Below are 20,887 nucleotides of genomic sequence, written 5' to 3'. Positions count from 1 at the left end.
TTTCAGTTTTTCAGACAGATTAGGCCTGATGTGCTATTTGATTTTGTAGCATTCGTTGTCGTAATGTCGTTCAGAAACACTGCTTGGTCGGTTTTTTTAAAAAGTTTGTGGTTTTATACAAAATGATTCCCCTGACCATTTGAACAGATGTTAACACTCGGCGACCAAATTCAAACAGGTTACCATGCAGAAATGTACTTCTGTTCAATCTTTCAAATAACATAAATGAGGTGGAACGCAATGATACGTGTGGCGCATTGCAATCAGCTTTCGTTCAGCAGAAATCTAAATTTATAAAACTAGCCTGTTGCGAGAGTAGCAAGACAAGGTATCGGTAGATTTATTTTTCATTTAATGTCTAGGAACTCTATGATTAAAGGCAGGAATATGCTCACACCTTAAAAAGGGAGCAATTATTAGGGGATCGTAACTCATTATGTTATTAATACAAGCATTCGGAAAAGATAGTATTTTTCAATTTAATTGTGGTCGTGCACAGGATATCGATGTTTAAATCTTGGTTATCTGACTTATTTTAAAACTTTCAATAAAACATGTGTAATAGTCAATAGTGATCGAGAAGTTTTTGTCGTTTCGAATCTTTAAATTATTTCGATTTACTCTATTTAGGTAATTTCGCTGACCATAAAAATGTGATGTAATGTTGTAATGTTCAAATTCTGCGCAAATTGTTTTGTGTTTAGACTTTTTTTGAAATGGGACAAACATAACAAAGAAATAAGTGTTATATAAATTTCACCTTATGTAGGTATTCACTACACATTGGACAATTTGTAACTTATATATCATAAAATTAAAATTTCTTGACCCGTTATTAAGCTTATATTTTTTGATGACCTTGGGGACATCGCCTAACGATTACCTATCATTACGATGGGTTGACATCGACAATCAGGCATGGACCACCCCCACTTTCTTATTCAATAAATTAAAAATTGAGAAGGTATTCAGGGGTGTACGAATGATTTTTACTTCATGGGTGGGGAGCGGGGGGGGCCATAGAGTGTCAAAAATCGCGAAACATTCATTGTCTAGACAGGCTTGCATATAATAAGTTTTAAGTTTATGGCAGGACTGCGATAAAAAGCTGCGTCCTGTCCAATTTCTGTTAGCAGTTGTGTATTATTGGCCGAACATTGCTCGTGGCAAATGTAGTTAGCAATTTTGGCACTAGAGATCAATATTCAACACAGTTTTAAGTAACGATTCAATTATTTACGGTTTAAATGCAATATTAGAGCCTGCCAGCACGCTGTTGGGCTAAATATAAGTGTGGTTCGAAAAAATGGATGCATATTTGTATTATTTAAAAGAATTTCAGAAAGTTTGCTTTCAGGATTTTAATATCTAGCATTTAAATGTGTAATGATAAATTCCAGCAAGTTTTGGCTTTGCAGTTTCCAATTTTAGGGGTCAAATGTTAGGTCCTGCAAATTTTGAAAAATATTCTTACAGTTATAGGTCTCAAAAGGGTGTCAAAGAGAAGAATCTGAACTTTTTTTGCTTTAATATGAATGATTTCCAAGAATGAGGAATTTATCGTTTTTACTACACTTTAACAGTAAAAAATTTGGTAATAGCAATGACGGAATTTTTGTTTTTTATACACTTTATCAGTATAATGATAATTTGGATTAATGCAATGACGGGATAGGCCAAATTAGGCCACCAAAATTTTGGCCCCTTTCGTCCTTCCCGAGATTATATGGGGGGGGGGGGGGGGGGGGGGGGGGGGGGGGGGGCGGTCGGTAGTTGGTACAAAGATGAATAGGGGTTTTAAAACTTTGAAATGTCTGGGCGATTGCTTATGACAATTGTTGAATTTGATTAAAATCACAATTTTGCTCTCTTTGCTAGGTGTTTGCTTATTAACTGCAAACTTATCTTTTTAAAATTCATGATTTCTATATAAGCTCTTAAAGTTACATCAGAAATGAATAATAACGTAATTATATATCTTAGCACTATCTTGTCCTGTCAAAAGTCGATGTCCTTGCACATGATATATTAAAAGGTCACCAAACGAAGATTGGGATTAAAAGATGTATATTTAAACACAAATTAATTTATGGGAGGAAAACTTTGGGATGTAGCTTTGGATGTAACGTTTTCCCTTTCGAGAATAATAAGTTTACCATTTTATTTATCGGAATGTTAGGCCTCATTAAACTGTGACTCGTTAGTTTTGTCACTCTGGTCCTCTTGCGGCGTGCCCCAGGTGACCCCGATACGTTTATTCAGTGTTCCAGTAAATGTGAGTTAGAGTAACCGAAACCCTTCCTTTTCAGACCAAAATATCCTCAATATAATCTCTTAAAGCTGAGTAGAACTGAGGTTTAAAGTACCGATATGAAATACTAAGCAATATGGCGGTAACAAAAGCAAAGTGAGTTCGACAAATGCAAACTGTTACTGCATTTGTGTGAAGGAACCACCATGATCATTCTCATTTCTAAGAAGCGGCCCCACCCTTCTATAAGATGTCTCGGTATATAAATACTCTAATCTAGGTTCTCACCTGTATCTTCAAGTTTATCGAAGTATTTTCTATTTTTAGTATTCGACTTCGCAGTTGTAGTTGGACCCCAACAGCAGTTGTAGTTTTGGTCCATCGAATCTTTTGGTGCCAACAAGTTGCCTGTAAACTGCTGGCGGTTTTGGCTGTTCTAGTAAAAAATCCGTTGCATAATATTATAATCGTTTATAATTGTTGGCCCAAGAACGTGATATTTATTTTTATTTAATAGTACTTTAAAATGTCTAAAATCATGGGTCTATCTTGGGTTTTGGCTGGGGCCTGGGTTTTATCCTTTCTGTGAATTACTATACTAACATCACAGCAGGGTTGATTCGGTTGAAGTATGTTGAGAGTAACATTTTCACTAGACTTTTCTGCCATTTCTGGATAAAGGGTCAGACCAAATTGCTTGTCAAACAAAAGCAAGCACCTACCGTGTCTGATGCTATCAATTCGAAACGTGATGCCCTCACAAAGGCCCTTGCTTCTTTTATTTCAAAAAAATGCCCTTCAAGGGGTTAATTACCCCGCTCAGTGTGTTTTACAGTACTAGAAGGGAAAGCAGTGCTGGAAATACTGCAAGCTGATGAAGGGGATATGCTCTTCTTTCTCCACATTCAATCTCACCTATAATATGTTCCACCTATTCGGACTGATGGTGTACACCAACGAAGATCCCAGTCATGATGAATAAAACAGCTGTGGTGGGTTCTATAGTCAGCGTGTTGGGGTTCGATAGGACATGTCCGGAAGCGGCTGAAGGAGCACGCTCTCTGGCGGAGGTGGCATCTGGCAGTGGACTCAGCATCAAGACATTCCATCCCATTGCTTGACCGTCCTCGGACTGGCACATTAAAACGTTGCCGATTTACTAAGTTTCGTCATTTAATATCATGGTATAGGTGTTCCAATGCAGGGACCGTTGGTCGATAAAACAAATAGTAATAATGATACGGAGTACGTGAAATCTCACTGGAAGGAACTGATGGACCCAGTGTTTGAACATGGTTTACGAGCAATGTTTGATATCCCAACACTGCCCTGGCTTCCCTGCAAAAAGATGGACCCCTCTAAAGAAATATTATGATCACTCAAGCTTTTCTTGTGTTTTTCCCTCCATCAATCCATTTCTAATAAGTAAAGTGCTGGAAAACCCCGTGTTGGAAATCCTCTTTCAGATTTAGTAAGAGTATGGGAAGAGCGTGCCGTAGGAAACATCTGGAGTTAGCGTGGGTGCAGTGTCTAACATTGATAGACAAACTTTCTTTCTTCAGGATCAATATCACTTCCAGTGTCATAAAGGCTATGGAGTAAAGATAGACGGGATTACGCAAGGGAGGTTACTGCTTCTTGCTCACAAGTCATGGTTTCGGTAAATGCTCCCTGATTACTCCAAAGGTTCCGGATTCTTTTGATATTAGGGGGTCCAAGTGCTGTTCGCGGTTGTGTCAGGTCGGAGTTCTAGTCTTTATATCGGGTGCTACACTTTTTGGTTCTCGGTATGATAATAAATTAAATGCAGGAAAAAATCGTGAATCAGGGGCATGTGAACAATCTACGGACCATGTGATGGGGGACTGGTACCAGTTTGAGTTTCATTATATTAACAACAAGCAGTAGCCCTGGTGTCGCTTTAGTGGAAACCCAAATCACTGAGCATGGATCATTACTAAAGGTTTATAAACGGTCAACTTAATATGTTAATGATTATGATTTAGGTGAACATCACGCACTCTGTTAAAACAACGCGAACGTATAATCTGTTTTAGAATAGTAAATCATATTAGATGTATATTGTGGAAAAATTAATATTATTCAGTTGTTTTTTAAAGTTTAATTTAATTGTAAGATACCGGAAAACTGTTAAAAGCCAAAACCAGTATCCGACTCATGTCGGACAAGCGACTCTTGTCCGAAAACGCTAATCCGGCTCTCGGGGTCAAGAGTCGCTCTCGGACAGGAAGTCGCCCAATTTGCCAAAAACGAGACGATATTTTTGTTCAAATTGGAAGCTTACCATTTGGGATCGTTTCAAATAAATTTACAAAAGCCAGCTTAGGGAGGGGGGGGGGGGGGGGGGGGGTTGGAAATGAGTACAAAGTGGGATGTGGGCGTTAACCCTAAGTAAGAGAGAGGGGTGTTTTAAATTTGCCGAAATGTGGCCACTAGCTATTTGCGCCAGATGGTTTTGGTTCCGTTCTCTGAAAAAAAGAGTCACAGATCATTATAAAGAGAAACGCCATTTTTGAAAGTGAGGAGAGTTAGGACTCCTTCAACTACATTAAATCGATTCCTTCTGTAACATCCTGAATAAATATAGTTACGAAAACAAAATTTACTAAACATTTTAAAACATTACTGAACACCAAAGTTATATTACTAATGCAAAGATACAACAAGACCAAATAATAATAAATCAAAACAAATATCAACATAATATAACATTTATTATATTATGCTATTTTGTAATGATATCACACATTTGAATTAAAACTCGACTAATTTATTTTCACCTCCATTTCATCTCCATACTTATCCATACTTATGCTTTACACCTGAGCTGGCATGGTGTTATATACAATTATATAAATTCAATGGATATGGGCAAGGATCGACCGCGACTGAAATCCTTCTTTGGATCAGATAAGGACATCCAATCAGCAACGAAGACGACGATTATATTTAACAATTGCAAAGCTTTAAAATTTCATAGCTTTGTTGATCCCTTCCTTTTAAGAATCTCTGTGAATGATAATATTTGTAACTGCTATTGTTTCTACTTGCCATTGTTCAAATTATTGTAGGGAAGACTTGTGGAATTAAGGGACAGCAGTCTTACACAAATAATGCCAACAATACCACCTTTAAATTTTAAGAACAATAGACCTGCACATATTATACCCTCTTCAAGATCCATCAGCACCAGTCAGCGTTTATTGTTGATACTTTGATAATGTTTTCACGCTGTCAATTGTATATTATATCTGATCCCGGTCGATCCTTGGACATGGGTAAAAATGGGGAGGTAGTTTTGTCATACAGTGGCACTAGTTAGTGGACTTTATCGAATCATACTGTGACCTTAACGTGTATTAATTATAATCGCTCTCAAGTGTCATTTGACTTACCTTCTCCTGTTCTGCTACATATCTGACTTGACATAGATTGAAATGTTTACTGAACTTTTAGACATTTCAAATATCCTGAAATCCCAGAGGCACATATTAGGTGCGATGGGTGCGGAATCGCACAATTTACCGTTTTCCGCACATTTTCGCATAATTATTGTTTTTCGCACATTTCCGCACATTTTGTAATTTTCTGCATATTTCCGCATAATAATCTAGCATTTTCCGCGTAATTTCGCATATTCATAATTTTGAAATTTTCGCGTTAAGATTTTCGAGTGTAAAAACCAAAATATGTTAAAAGTCGGGCCCTTTTAGGACCGTGACCCAGGCCCTTTCGGGACCCTGACCCAGGCCCTTTCGGGACCGTGACCCAGGCCCTTTTGGAACTCATGCCTAGGCCACGTGACCTGGTTACCACGTGACCCAGGCCCTTTCGGGACCGTGACCCAGGCCCTTTCGGGACCGTTACCCAGGCCCTTTCGGGACCGTGACCCTGGCCCTATCGGGACCGTGACCCAAGCCCTTTCGGGACCGTGACCCAGGCCCTTTCGGGACCGTGACCCAGGCCGTTATGGAACCCTCGTCGTTACCGTACTTCGATTATAGTGTATCAGTAGTCATTCGTAACTTCACCACATTATCTGATTACTCTATATCACATCACAACGTCATGGACCGTTTCCTAAAGAAACGAACAGCTACAGACAGTGACCCATCATCAAGCTCACCACACAAGAAACAAAAGATACCTGCATCAGCAAAACAAGGGGATATCTCAACAGCATGGCGAGCTCAAGAGTTTGGTTCAATCATGGTCTTAGTACTAAAGAACTACACCCTCAGTAACACATAAACAGACCTATTTATGATAAGAGCGGCGGTTATACATTTAGAATTTCCAAAGTCCTTGAGAAAATGCAAATGAAAACCGCACAATTCCCGCATAAATTTCGAAAAATTGCCGCACATTTGCCGCATAATTGGTATAAATTTACCGCACCTTACCGCACATTTTACCTTTATAGTCGGGTGCGGTACCGCATAATTTCGACTTTTTTACCGCACCTAATATGTGCCTCTGATTAATCCTGTTATTGTTATTAAGATAAGATGATATGTATTAATATTATAATGTTCTGTAATTTTCGTTTATGATTTTGTGATTTGTAACTGCTTTTAAGTTATTCTCTTTCTTCTTGTGTACCATGATATCGTAGTTGTACTCAAAACCTGTCCCCAACATATACAACAACACGTCTCTTCAAAGTTTTGGTCGATCAGTTTTCCGCTTTGTTTTCAAACTCTAGTCTTTAATATTAGACATCGGTTATAACATCATCTTCTTTCCAGATGAACAAATATGACCCTTCAAATTGCTGATTTATATTGTGGTACTGGATGGGTGAATCAAATGGTTTGCTAAATGAATCAGAGGACTTAGAAAATCTTGTAAGTACTGAGGATGAACTTGAGGCTGAGCGGAAGAACATTACTCTTTGGAGAAGTCCTCTGAAAACATTTTACTATTTTGGCTGGCAGACGTTTGATGAACTTTGTAAAGGTTTTAAGTTGTAAGTATTTAGTCTCGTTCCCCCCCCCCCGGCCCTCCCCCCCCCCTCCGGATCTCGTGTTTTTTGTTTTTGTTGATTTTAAGTCCACACATTACACTAGTTACCCTTACTACTATTAGAAGCTACCCAGACTGCATCTTTGCACAGTAGATAATAACCTTTTCTGCTATAAATACATTGAAATTACCCTATTTTTATGATAAGCCCCCCTCACTCCTACAGTGCAAAGCTGCACAAGTTAAATATAGCGGTGACGGCTGGGGTGACTTTAGCAATCTTACTGTTCCTCAACATCCCTGGAGCTCAACAAAAGGTCAGTTGATCCAACATGTGCGATATTGAACAATACTGAGTACTATGATAATACTGAATATATTAAAGCTTTGTAATACGCACAGTCACTACTGCTGGTGTTTTACAAAATTTGTGTGATCTTGGGGGGGGGGGGGGGGGGGGGGGGGGGGGGGGGATATATTGGAGACTATTATCTTATAATATTAGGATGCAGTGAAACTATCGGACGACGGACTACGATGTATGCCAACCCTGACCCCATCGGAAAAATTAAAATATATCGACTCTGTTACATCGCTTTCTGTTAATATAAAACTCCGTAACAAACTGAATTGGAATATTATTTGTGGCCCATACCAGCCTCAACTCCCTAAGTCGTAATCTCTGTCCCGAGACATGTTTTTTTTTTCTTTACCGCTGATGTTGCCCTGGTATGGTTAGACAGATAATAAAATTGACTTTCAAATAAGATTCCCTGAAATGTGGTATTTGGTTACCTATTTTCTAGTCTTCTGCAAACATTAAGGGTTGCAAAACAGCAACAATTGAATTAACAGTGGAATGTTACAGTACGTGGTGTGGTTAAACAAGGAGATCTGGTGGAGCGTCTGGTGGGTTGGGCTGGGGATACTCTCTACTGTAGGACTGGGAACTGGACTACATACCTTCATTCTCTACCTGGTAACTATATTATAGTATTACATACCTTCATTCTCTACCTGGTAACTATAATATAGTATTACATACCTTCACTCTCTACCTGGTAACTATATTATAGTATTACATACCTTCATTCTCTACCTGGTAACTATATTATAGTATTACATACCTTCGTTCTCTACCTGGTAACTATATTATAGGACTACATACCTTCATTCTCCACCTGGTAACTATATTATAGGACTACATACCTTCATTCTCTGATCTATCTGGTAACTATATTATAATACTACATACCTTCATTCTCTACCTGGTAACTATATTATAGTATTACATACCTTCATTCTCTACCTGGTAACTATATTATAGTATTACATACCTTCGTTCTCTACCTGGTAACTATATTATAGGACTACATACCTTCATTCTCCACCTGGTAACTATATTATAGGACTACATACCTTCATTCTCTGATCTATCTGGTAACTATATTATAATACTACATACCTTCATTCTCTACCTGGTAACTATATTATAGGACTACATACCTTCATTCTCCACCCGGTAACTATATTATAATACTACATACCTTCATTCTCTACCTGGTAACTATATTATAGTAGTACATACCTTCATTCTCTACCCGGTAACTATATTATAGGACTACATACCTTCATTCTCTACCCGGTAACTATATTATTACTTCTATTACTTATTGTTTTTTAGTTGTTACACTGTAAAACATATCCCTTATTCATGAGATAAGGAGCAAGTATACAGCCATCACAAGTATTGAGGCCGTATGGTGGTCAGTTACCTGATTGCCCATCATCCCCTCATTCATATTGAGGTATTGATCATGACGTACATGTTACATGCACCCAACACCCATTCACCAAGATTATAGTATTGCCAGGGGGAGGCCGACAAAGGGGGGCCCTCCATTATTAGAGGTCAGATCATATGACGTATAATTAGTGATGTGACGTATAATTAGTGATGTGATCCATCCATGTGATCCATCAGTAGACCCAGAAATTGCCAGGGGTGTAGTTTCATTTTAAAACGTTCACCTTGACAAACCATAACTCTCCACCAATCAAGTCAAATTTCAATTTTAAAATATCAAAAGAAAGTAGAGAATTTCGCCAACAAGAAAGGGGATTCCTGGATGGGTAAGTAAAAACGCGATCTTCACCCTCAAAATCGATTTTTAAAACTTCATACATTTTCCGCCGAAATTATAAGTCTTATATCGCAAAACATCCCCCTACCTCCCTGCATATCAATTACATATTAAGTTGACCGTTATAAACCTGTACTTATGAGTCCTTGCTCAGTGATTTGGGTTTCACTAAGCGACACCAGGGCTACTGCTGTGTTAATATAATGAGAACTCAAACTGGTACCGTCCCCATCCAGGGGTGTAGGAATGATTTTCTTCATGGGGGAGCCAAATTCTAAATATTTTTTGGCGCTTTGCGCTAAAACCTGAATTTCGAGGGTAAGGACAAAAGGAAATTGGAGCATTTGCGGTATCGCGATTTTTCACGTTTGCCGCGACAAGTCGCGATTTTTCAGATCCTGGCCTCACGACAAATCTTGATTTTTTCAGTTCTCCGCGTCAAATTGCGCATTTTCCTTTAAATCTGAGGACCAAATTCGCGTATTTTCCTTCAAATCTGTGGGCCAAATATCACGTTTTCTATAATTAGTATATGAAACCAATCAGTATTACTTCATATCCTCAACCTTCCGAATGTAGGTACGGACTTCAAAAAAACCGAAAAATATATTTTCGGCTCAGAATGATCAGGGTACGTAGCATGAAACATGAACAAAGTAGTTTCCAAGAAAACTTTTACAAATTTTGACTTAGAAAATTTTCGGTCCGAGTCATTCTCGATACGTACTTCTGAAAGCAGACTCTCGCTTCCGAACTCGTATTGCGAAGGGGAGGCCTGCCTTCCGAGATCGCATTACAAAGGGGAACCCTCGAGTCCAAAATCGTATATCGAACTTCGAAAACCGAAAAAAATATTTTTGGCTCATAATGATCAGAGTAGCATGAAACATGAACAAAAGTAGTTTTCAAGAAAACTTTGAAAATATTTGACTTTAAAAAATTTTGACTTTAAAATTTTCGGGGGAAAAAAAAATTGTCCCAAAAATTGTTAGAAGCCTAAATTAAAAAGTTGGCCCTTTTTGGCCCCTTGCCCCCCCCCCCCCCCCCCCGCTTTCTATAACCCTGAGTATTGCTATCTCCTCCGTGTATTGCAACTCTCTCTCTCTCTCCACCAGGGTCCACACATAGCCCAAGTAACCATGGCAGCATGGGAGTGTAAGAGTGTAGAGTTCCCAGAACCTCCTTATCCAGATGTTGTGATATGTCCACCAGAAGGAACCTCTCTCATGCACGTGGATATGTGGGTTATCATGTCCAAAGTTAGATGGGAATCACTCATGTGGGTAAGTCATTTAAGATGAAAATGTTATAATAAGTTGTAATTTCCTTTTTAAATAAGTATTTATAGATTTACTAACCATGCATCCAAAAGGAAGGATCATGACGTTTGCAACAAGAGAGGATGTAATAAAAGAAGGAGACACAGTGATAGTGAGAAGAGAGGGTACTCTTGAACCTCTTGTTGTAAAGCGAGACGCTCAGTACCAACTAACAGCTGGACTATTCAGACACAACGATATCATGGGTAAACCTTTTGGTTGCAAGATGTATTCCCACAACAAGAAGAGCACTATAACCCTGCTAGCACCCAGTCCTGAGCTGTGGACCCTTTCTCTGCCTCACCGGACTCAAATCCTTTACGCTAGTGATATCTCTCTGGTATGTCTAATGTTGGAGTTGTCTCCTGGCAGTGTGGTAGTGGAGAGTGGTACTGGTAGTGGCAGTTTAACTCACGCGCTAGCACGTGCTGTGGGGGAGTCAGGTCACGTGCACTCTCACGAGTTCCACAAGGAGCGGAGTGAGGTGGCTGCTGTGGAGTTTAAATCTCACGGTCTCGACCACATTGTTTCTAGTTACCATAAGAATGTTTGTGAGGACGGTTTTGCGGTGCAGGACGTTGCTGATGCTGTGTTTTTAGATCTGCCCTGTCCGTGGGATGCCATTAAACACACTATCTCTGTGTTTGGTCCTGACGGAGGGAGGATATGCAGCTTCTCACCTTGTATTGAGCAGGTTCAGAAGGCTTGCTCTGCTCTGTCAGAGGAAGGGTTCGAGGAAATTCAGACATTTGAGGGAATAGAACGACAGTACCAGCTGAGTCGGAAGAGAATTTGGGAGCCTTTTGTTGGAAACGAGCGACACAAGAAGTTCCGCTCAGATCAGAGAAGTGGGGACAAAGCTTGTAATGGGTGGTTAAATGCGTATGTGAAGGGCGGACCAAAGAAAGATGGAGTAGGTCACACTGGTTACTTAACTTTTGCTACTCTTCCAGCTAAAGATTTTGTTCAAAATATAGTTTTGGAAAGTAAAGAGGACGTTCAAATGGCCGAGACGGAGAAAAGTGAAAACAGTTAATTTTAATCCTCAAATTTTTATAACTTTCTAACCTGTTTTAATTTTTAATTTATTATTCATCAAATGATAGTGTATTTTAGCTATATTTTATCCACAGTCGGGGAATCATTGTTTTACTGCGTCTCCTATATATTATATCTAGGTTAAACAAGCCAGAAATTCTGAGAAATAACATAATATTTTTAAGCCCAACTTTATGATACCCATCAAATCCCGCATTCACGCTATTACCGAAAATATTTGACACCTGAATATAATATAGACCTGATATGTTTTTCGTGTGATATTGATAACAGCTACATTCCATAACATTGTGTTCTTGAAGTAAAAGAGCGTGTTTCAGGGTATTGGTACAGCAATAGGAGAGTTACCACCCTACTTCATGGCTAGAGCTGGTTAGTTTGATATTTCACTGTTTCCTGCCTTAGGAGTAAAATTATTGTTATAGGGTCCGAGACTTTCTTGATTTTACGAATCTGTATAGCTAGTCAGAAATTTTACTGTTAACAAAGTATTAATTTAAAGCCGTATTTTAAAGCCGTATAATATTGAAGCTGAAATACCAATTGTCTAGTACATTACTATTACTTGTCTCACCGCTTCACGTATCAGCACATTACTCACAGCAAAATAACACAACCACACTTTTCAGCCAGGCTACCTTACAAGACATTTTTATAACGTACGAAATGCGACGGTTTTCCCGAAATTTCGCCATATTTTCGGACCGCCAAAATTTCGGTCGTCGTAATAGAATCCGTCGCATTATTTTTAGCTTATTCCAATAATTGTGGCTTCATCGATTCATTTTGTTCTTGAAAAGTTAGTGATATGATGGTGGGACAAATAAACACAATATTCCATGATGAATTTAATGTCAAGTTATACGTTTTAAATTTACAATAAATTACATTTATGTGCTAACATAAACGTCTTATAGACTAAGTCAAGATAAACAATTTAATACCAAACTCAATAAGTGAAACTGAAAGATTCGAGCCGGACCCCTTAGAGGAAGATGAAGAAATCGATTTATAAGTTTCATTTTGTTTCAACATGATTTTACCGATTTTTAGAAAATTTTGAATTTCCTTTGTGTCAGAAAACAAAATGATGAAAAATACCCTTATTTTCTGTGACGTCCGAAATGTGACGGTTTTTGTTCAATTTCGCCATATTTTCGGACCGCCAAAATTTCGGTCGTCGCAAATTGGTCCGCCACAAAAATGTCTTGTAAGGTATCAGGTAACGAGATGCAAAATAACACAACCACACTTTTCAGCCAGGCTATCAGGTAACGAGATGGACGACAGCTCATATACCGACCTTCAGAGAGTAAAAGACCCTTCTACTCTCAAATGGGGAGATAGATTTAAACGGTGGATACAAAACTTTGTACAAAGTGCCGGCTTCATTGGTATTCTAATCTGCGCTAGCGTAAGTAGTAATGTGACACAATGTTTCGAAATAGTTCTGTTTACATTATGTTATTGTAATATTCGACATTGTGTTGAGACTATATTCTTTGAACAATTGCACCCGCTCTATTGAATTTTAATGCGGCAATGATCAAAGCCATCTCGTAGCTCACAACCATTAAAATAGGGTTACACTAAAAAGAGCAGATATTGTGCAGGTACTCACTGTGTAGGACTTAGTATTTCCCTGGCCAGATTACTTGAGCGGACACATCTACCTTACAAGACATTTTTGTGGCGGACCAATTTGCGACGACCGAAATTTTGGCGGTCCGAAAATATGGCGAAATTGAACAAAAACCGTCACATTTCGGACGTCACAGAAAATAAGGGTATTTTTCATCATTTTGTTTTCTGACACAAAGGAAATTCAAAATTTTCTAAAAATCGGTAAAATCATGTTGAAACAAAATGAAACTTATAAATCGATTTCTTCATCTTCCTCTAAGGGGTCCGGCTCGAATCTTTCAGTTTCACTTATTGAGTTTGGTATTAAATTGTTTATCTTGACTTAGTCTATAAGACGTTTATGTTAGCACATAAATGTAATTTATTGTAAATTTAAAACGTATAACTTGACATTAAATTCATCATGGAATATTGTGTTTATTTGTCCCACCATCATATCACTAACTTTTCAAGAACAAAATGAATCGATGAAGCCACAATTATTGGAATAAGCTAAAAATAATGCGACGGATTCTATTACGACGACCGAAATTTTGGCGGTCCGAAAATATGGCGAAATTTCGGGAAAACCGTCGCATTTCGTACGTTATAAAAATGTCTTGTAAGGTAGTCAGCATTTATATTTGGAATGTAATGTTATCCATTTCAATAGCTGTTTTGTGTAACAGAAGCTGTAACACGTTCAATGTCTGGTCTACTAAAAATGAGGCTGTGTTATAATGATCCGATGATTTATTAAGATGTATGTACAGTGGTTTTAACTATACTACTATGTCAGAGCGGCTGACTGTGAGTGATGTGAGCTTGGGCAAATCTGTATATAATGCGAACAAACGTATTTAACTCATTACTAGACAAAAGTAAAACATATTTTATTGTAAACCACAACAATCTAAGTAACAGCAGAAACTGTACAATTTATTGTTGGTATAAGTAAAAGGTAGTACAGTGCAATAACTTATCAGTCAAGACAAAAAATAAATCCTAGTAAGTACCTATAACCATTAACCAATGACATCAATATTTACCGATAAATTGCTGTATAAAATGTGACTTTATTTACATTATTTATTTACATTATTTATTTATTTATTCATTTACCGTCACATGGAATGGTTTTATGCATAATTTCTAAACGATGTAATAAAGTTACACTCCGGAAAAAGTGGACATTAAATTCAAATCCTCAATTTTCAAATCCTCAACTTTCAAAGCATTATAATTGAAACATTTCCAGACTCAAATACTAAACACATAATTGTTACAGTCCATCAAATATGTGTGTATAGTTTCCAAACGACTGGTATTATATGGCAGTGTAATGTATTTCCCTGATTGCGGCGTGTCACATCCCCGCAGTAGTGTACAGATCACCACTCTCGCTACTTACTCCTCATCTCTCATCTCCAGTAATTTATGTGACCTATTTTTATCTCTCTCTCTCTCTCTCTCTCTCTCTCTCTCTCTCTCTCTCTCTCTCTCTCTCTCTCTCTCTCTCTCTCTCTCTCTCTCTCTCTCTCTCTCTCTCTCTCTCTCTCTCTCTCTCTCTCTCTCTCTCTCTCTCTCTCTCTCTCTCTCTCTCTCTCTCTCTCTCTCTCTCTCTTTCTCTCTCTCTCTCTCTCTCTCTCTCTCTCTCTCTCTCTCTCTCTCTCTCTCTCTCTCTCTCTCTCTCTCTCTCTCTCTCTCTCTCTCTCTCTCTCTCTCTCTCTCTCTCTCTGTTATGACTCAAGCTCGTACGTTGGTTTCCTGTTCAGTAACTTATCATTATATCCCTTTATGAGAAGGGAATTACTTGGACTGCGACATAGTGCTGTGAATAGAAGTCAATCTCAAGTATTCGACGCAAAAATCTACATTTTAACTTAGGTCATAGCAAGAATATCCGATTATAGGCGTTAAAATTGGTCGCATGGGATTTAGGCTTGAAGTAGTGTCAGTATACTGACTGAAGAATGTACAGTGTATACTCTAGGGATGTGGCTTGCAGGCTCTCAGGGTCTGTTTAGCTCTTTAGGATGGGTATACACTACACATGGTCGCATGGTCACATGATGGGTACACATCATCGTATGTGGTGCAAGTGGTAACCACAAAATTAGTGAACTGTGAACGACATGAAGTGAGTAGTATATATACTACTGAAGTGGAACTGAATGCTAATGTCTCGTTTCGCAGGTACCTAACCCACTGTTACCTGTTACCAGGTACCTAACACACTGTTACCAGGTACCTAACCCACTGTTACCAGGTACCTAACACACTGTTACCTGTTACCTAACCCACTGTTACCAGGTACCTAACCCACTGTTACCAGGTACCTAACCCACTGTTACCTGTTACCAGGTACCTAACCCACTGTTACCAGGTACCTAACCCACTGTTACCAGGTACCTAACCCACTGTTACCAGGTACCTAACCCACTGTTACCAGGTACCTAACCCACTGTTACCTGTTACCAGGTACCTAACCCACTGTTACCAGGTACCTAACACACTGTTACCAGGTACCTAACACACTGTTACCTGTTACCAGGTACCTAACCCACTGTTACCTGTTACCAGGTACCTAACCCACTGTTACCTGTTACCTAACCCACTGTTACCAGGTACCTAACACACTGTTACCAGGTACCTAACCCACTGTTACCTGTTACCTAACCCACTGTTACCAGGTACCTAACCCACTGTTACCAGGTACCTAACCCACTGTTACCTGTTACCAGGTACCTAACCCACTGTTACCTGTTACCAGGTACCAGGTACCTAACCCACTGTTACCAGGTACCTAACCCACTGTTACCTGTTACCAGGTACCTAACCCACTGTTACCTGTTACCTAACCCACTGTTACCAGGTACCTAACACACTGTTACCAGGTACCTAACACACTGTTACCAGGTACCTAACCCACTGTTACCAGGTACCTAACCCACTGTTACCTGTTACCAGGTACCTAACCCACTGTTACCAGGTACCTAACCCACTGTTACCAGGTACCTAACACACTGTTACCAGGTACCTAACCCACTGTTACCAGGTACCTAACCCACTGTTACCAGGTACCTAACACACTGTTACCGGTTACCAGGTACCTAACCCACTGTTACCTGTTACCTAACCCACTGTTACCAGGTACCTAACACACTGTTACCAGGTACCTAACACACTGTTACCAGGTACCTAACCCACTGTTACCAGGTACCTAACCCACTGTTACCAGGTACCTAACCCACTGTTACCAGGTACCTAACCCACTGTTACCTGTTACCAGGTACCTAACCCACTGTTACCAGGTACCTAACCCACTGTTACCAGGTACCTAACCCACTGTTACCAGGTACCAGGTACCTAACCCACTGGTACCTGTTACCAGGTACCTAACACACTGTTACCTGTTACCAGGTACCTAACCCACTGTTACCAGGTACCTAACCCACCGTTACCAGGTACCTAACACACTGTTACCAGGTACCTAACCCACTGTTACCAGGTACCTAACCCACTGTTACCAGGTACCTAACACACTGTTACCGGTTACCTAACCCACTGTTACCAGGTACCTAACCCACTGTTACCAGGTACCTAACACACTGTTACCGGTTACCAGGTACCTAACTCACTGTTACCAGGTACCTAACCCACTGTTACCAGGTACCTAACCCACTGTTACCAGGTACCTAACCCACTGTTACCTGTTACCAGGTACCTAACACACTGTTACCAGGTACCTAACCCACTGTTACCAGGTGCCTAACCCACTGTTACCTGATACCAGGTACCGAAACCCACTGTTACCAGGTACCTAACCCACTGTTACCAGGTACCTAACCCACTGTTACCAGGTACCTAACCCACTGTTACCTGTTACCAGGTACCTAACCCACTGTTACCTGTTACCAGGTACCTAACACACTGTTACCAGGTACCTAACCCACTGTTACCAGGTACCTAACCCACTGTTACCAGGTACCAGGTACCTAACCCACTGTTACCTGTTACCAGGTACCTAACACACTGTTACCTGTTACCAGGTACCTAACCCACTGTTACCAGGTACCTAACCCACTGTTACCAGGTACCTAACACACTGTTACCGGTTACCAGGTACCTAACCCACTGTTACCTGTTACCAGGTACCTAACCCACTGTTACCAGGTACCTAACCCACTGTTACCAGGTACCTAACCCACTGTTACCAGGTACCTAACACACTGTTACCTGTTACCAGGTACCTAACCCACTGTTACCTGTTACCAGGTACCTAACCCACTGTTACCAGGTACCTAACCCACTGTTACCAGGTACCTAACACACTGTTACCTGTTACCAGGTACCTAACCCACTGTTACCAGGTACCTAACCCACTGTTACCAGGTACCTAACCCACTGTTACCAGGTACCTAACACACTGTTACCTGTTACCAGGTACCTAACCCACTGTTACCTGTTACCAGGTACCTAACCCACTGTTACCAGGTACCTAACCCACTGTTACCAGGTACCTAACCCACTGTTCGACTTGGCTGGCATAACCTGTGGTTACATGCTTATTCCATTCCTAACATTCTTCCCTGCTGTGCTTCTCGGCAAATCAGTCTTCAAAGTACACCTCCAGGTATTTATATATACATAGGCCATAGCTGCTCACTGTTATATTTCAACTTTTCAGGGAAAATTTTCTTGGAAAGGAATACAATTAAGAACACAATCTGATTTTATTAGTTTTTTAGAAATTCGACACGCCTTATCTTGAAAAGTCTGATACATAGTATGGAACGGGGTTCATTGAAATATTCGTGAAAATATCCTTGAAAATATCTTTGAAAATATCATCCTATCATAGGGTAGGCAAGACGTATACAAGTTGAATATGATGTGCAAATTATTCTATATTATCACGACGTACTACGTAGTAAAGTAGAGCATCCACTCTCTAGTAAGTCTAATCACCCTCTATCCCAGATGGTGTGCGTTGTGATCCTCTTCACAGCAGATAACCTCAAACTGTTCGGAGAGAAGATATCTCACCTCCCCCTCATAGGACCAGCTCTCCATGGTCCCTTTACGAGTATAATTTTCACAGCGACTGCCAGATCGAGCTATAACGTGCCATCGTCGTCCTTCAGACGGGTGTGTCCGAACTTTTTCTGTTACGGTTCAGGAGGCCATAGATAATTTTCCATTGACTTTTAGACAGTTTTTGGTATTTGTCCCACCATTTTTTTTAAAGTACTATTCTTTGGCTAGATCACATGTTTGTGACAAAACTTTTTCTTTTATATCATACGCGTTGCAGTTTTTATTTGTGATGGATTATAGTTTTTTTCAAAAAATATAACTTCTTGCGGTTGCTTGCCGCCTCAAGCCAGGGTAATCCAAGGCTTTGGGTCAGCTCTTTCGAATTTTCTTCCGAACTGTCGCGCTTCAGGGGGGTTATTATGCAGTATTGGATGTTCATGTACGTTGAAAGATGGAATTGAATTGTTCATCAGCGCACGTTGAGAGGTAGCAGCACCCAGTCCGTCACGTACAATAAGCTCTTGAATTTAAGCATGATTAGCTCCGTTAAAAATACAACGGGCCTCTAATTTCAAGCTAGTGTTTGTTGTTCTATTACACCGTTGACTACGAATCGCTCGTTCAAACTAGGTGTGCCTCCTAACCTAATGTCGTGCTAACCGCGAGATGATCTAACATATCCAACGTCACGACAGTACAACTCATAACGTTGTCACGTGATTAAGTATACACTGAATCAATAAGCGTTTGCACTGTGGTCAGTTTACCCGCTAGGCATGGAGACAGTCTGGGCAAACCCCTTATTTCTAGTAAGCGCTTTAAGATCCTGGCTGTAAGCGTCGGTATCGTATTTTAAAATATCAATATTTGCATCACCCAGGAAGACTATCTGCTTTCTGGATGTCTATCCAAGACCCCTGGCACGTTTTCAAACTTTCAAGAATTTTTATGGGCTTGTGGAAAGCGAGCCGGTAGAAATTTACGTGATTTTTGATCTTATTTCCGTTATTAAAATTGTTGATTTTAAGCAATGAAATTCCCCCAAGTAACTTCTTCTGACATCAGATTGAGTTCGAGATCCTGTATTTTAATCGTATTCACAAACGCGTTGTTAACATAGGCGCAGACCACCTCCATTTCCAGATTTACGGTGCAGGTTCTTTGATAAAGGGCTCGTAAAACTGTTCGATTTCAATGTCGTTAAGACCATTAGAAGATAGAAATTTTAGACAGTTGGTTTCATTAAGGCAGATGAGGTCAAATTTTGGAGAAAGTTTCTATTTCCCTTCCTCTAAAATTTGAGATATTCTCACGATGATCTAACGTATAACGAAAGTATCTTCAATCGCGATTGGGCTAGGGGTCTTGAGAATTATCCGGGTGTTGGGACTTACAGGCTAACCAATACCAGATATACAATTGTTGAGATCGATTTCGCTGAATCTATTTCAGACAGTAAGTTCGCCTAATTGATTCAGTATCGTGAGAACGAACTATAGGGGTTTAAAATTGGGGTTATTGTATTGTAATAATCATTTAAGTCGAATGAAGGTTACTCTATAAGCCAGGTATTAGGTTGAGACACATGTAATACAACCAGATATCTTGAGGCATTTTTTATGAACTGGTTTGGTCACATACAGGACAAATGAAAAGTTTCTATGGAGCAAAAGACCACCCGAACAACTGAGACATGTTTTTAAACTAGGTCAACCATTGTTCAAGATGTGAAGAATACCAGATATCTGTGGATAATTAAGTATGATATTAAATAGATACGAGTGTATCTATGGTTGTATAAATAGCTTGTACATCTAAAAATGTATAAAATGCTAATGTGTGTGCTGTGAAGAATGAGAATAAACTTTGTGCTGAAAGCGAAAATGAAAAAGAAAACTTGTTATACCTACCTATCAAGAACTATACACTTTTTCTGTCTCGTGTGAAAGATAGAATCGTAACTAGTCTACAATATTTACAATATTAACATAGCGTCCTGATTTCAGAACTATTCTAAAGTGTTTTAAAAAACTCGGGCAAGATTCTCGAACCTTACGATAAGCTGATAAGAGTCACGGCATGACTATATATTTTTATCGAGGGTTTCATTATCACCATAAAGATGTAAGCTATAATCCCTTAAAGATTTTGTAAACAATTTTGTGAAAATTGTGGCGCGGCAAGTATAATATTAGCTGGGGTACGGCTTTGGTGAGTTTTATTTAACCGTTATTACCAGCAAGCGGGGAGAGCGAGACAAACTCCCGCCTATGGCCAGTGCTTTCGAACTTTTTCTCGCTTCGCAAAGAGATTTTTGAACACCGGTCACAGACAGTACGCTATTCTCACTCTTGGCCAGCTGATAAATGTGAATCCCATTTCCAGATCTATCTAAAATCTCAACACCTTTGTTAAATACACACTACAAATATGGTGGATCGAAGAAACATAAGTTACGATTTTCC

General features: G+C 39.5%; 2 protein-coding genes across 2 annotated transcripts; both read left to right on the top strand.

Moving 5' to 3' along the window:
* The first annotated feature begins 7,024 nt into the window (after positions 1 to 7,024).
* LOC134813176 (vacuole membrane protein 1-like) lies at positions 7,025 to 19,601 on the top strand. The gene is made up of 9 exons (XM_063820864.1): positions 7,025 to 7,241; positions 7,464 to 7,554; positions 8,106 to 8,216; positions 10,497 to 10,664; positions 12,080 to 12,131; positions 13,019 to 13,173; positions 17,902 to 18,018; positions 18,366 to 18,533; positions 19,488 to 19,601. Exons 1-9 carry the CDS (start codon positions 7,069 to 7,071, stop codon positions 19,599 to 19,601), a joined length of 1,149 nt encoding a protein of 382 aa, XP_063676934.1. The 5' UTR covers positions 7,025 to 7,068.
* LOC134813088 (tRNA (adenine(58)-N(1))-methyltransferase catalytic subunit TRMT61A-like) lies at positions 10,758 to 11,833 on the top strand. The gene has a single exon (XM_063820767.1). The coding sequence runs from the start codon at positions 10,762 to 10,764 to the stop codon at positions 11,734 to 11,736; it is 975 nt and encodes a 324-aa protein (XP_063676837.1). The 5' UTR covers positions 10,758 to 10,761; the 3' UTR covers positions 11,737 to 11,833.
* Positions 19,602 to 20,887: the final 1,286 nt, after the last annotated feature.

Source organism: Bolinopsis microptera, chromosome 3 (genome assembly GCF_026151205.1).
Source record: "Bolinopsis microptera isolate Bmic1 chromosome 3, MBARI_Bmic_1.0, whole genome shotgun sequence".
Lineage (NCBI taxonomy): Eukaryota > Metazoa > Ctenophora > Tentaculata > Lobata > Bolinopsidae > Bolinopsis > Bolinopsis microptera.
Note: the sequence above shows the minus strand (reverse complement) of the source record. Positions and strands in the feature narration are given on the sequence as shown.

Bases quoted from the DNA above. Each gene is read 5' to 3' on its own strand.
- LOC134813176 (XM_063820864.1), top strand. From the start codon at position 7,069: ATGGGTGAATCAAATGGTTTGCTAAATGAATCAGAGGACTTAGAAAAT. The intron at 8,217-10,496 runs GTAACTATATTA...TCTCTCCACCAG, and splicing joins ATACCTTCATTCTCTACCTG to GGTCCACACATAGCCCAAGT. The intron at 10,665-12,079 runs GTAAGTCATTTA...AGCGTGTTTCAG, and splicing joins GATGGGAATCACTCATGTGG to GGTATTGGTACAGCAATAGG.
- LOC134813088 (XM_063820767.1), top strand. From the start codon at position 10,762: ATGACGTTTGCAACAAGAGAGGATGTAATAAAAGAAGGAGACACAGTG.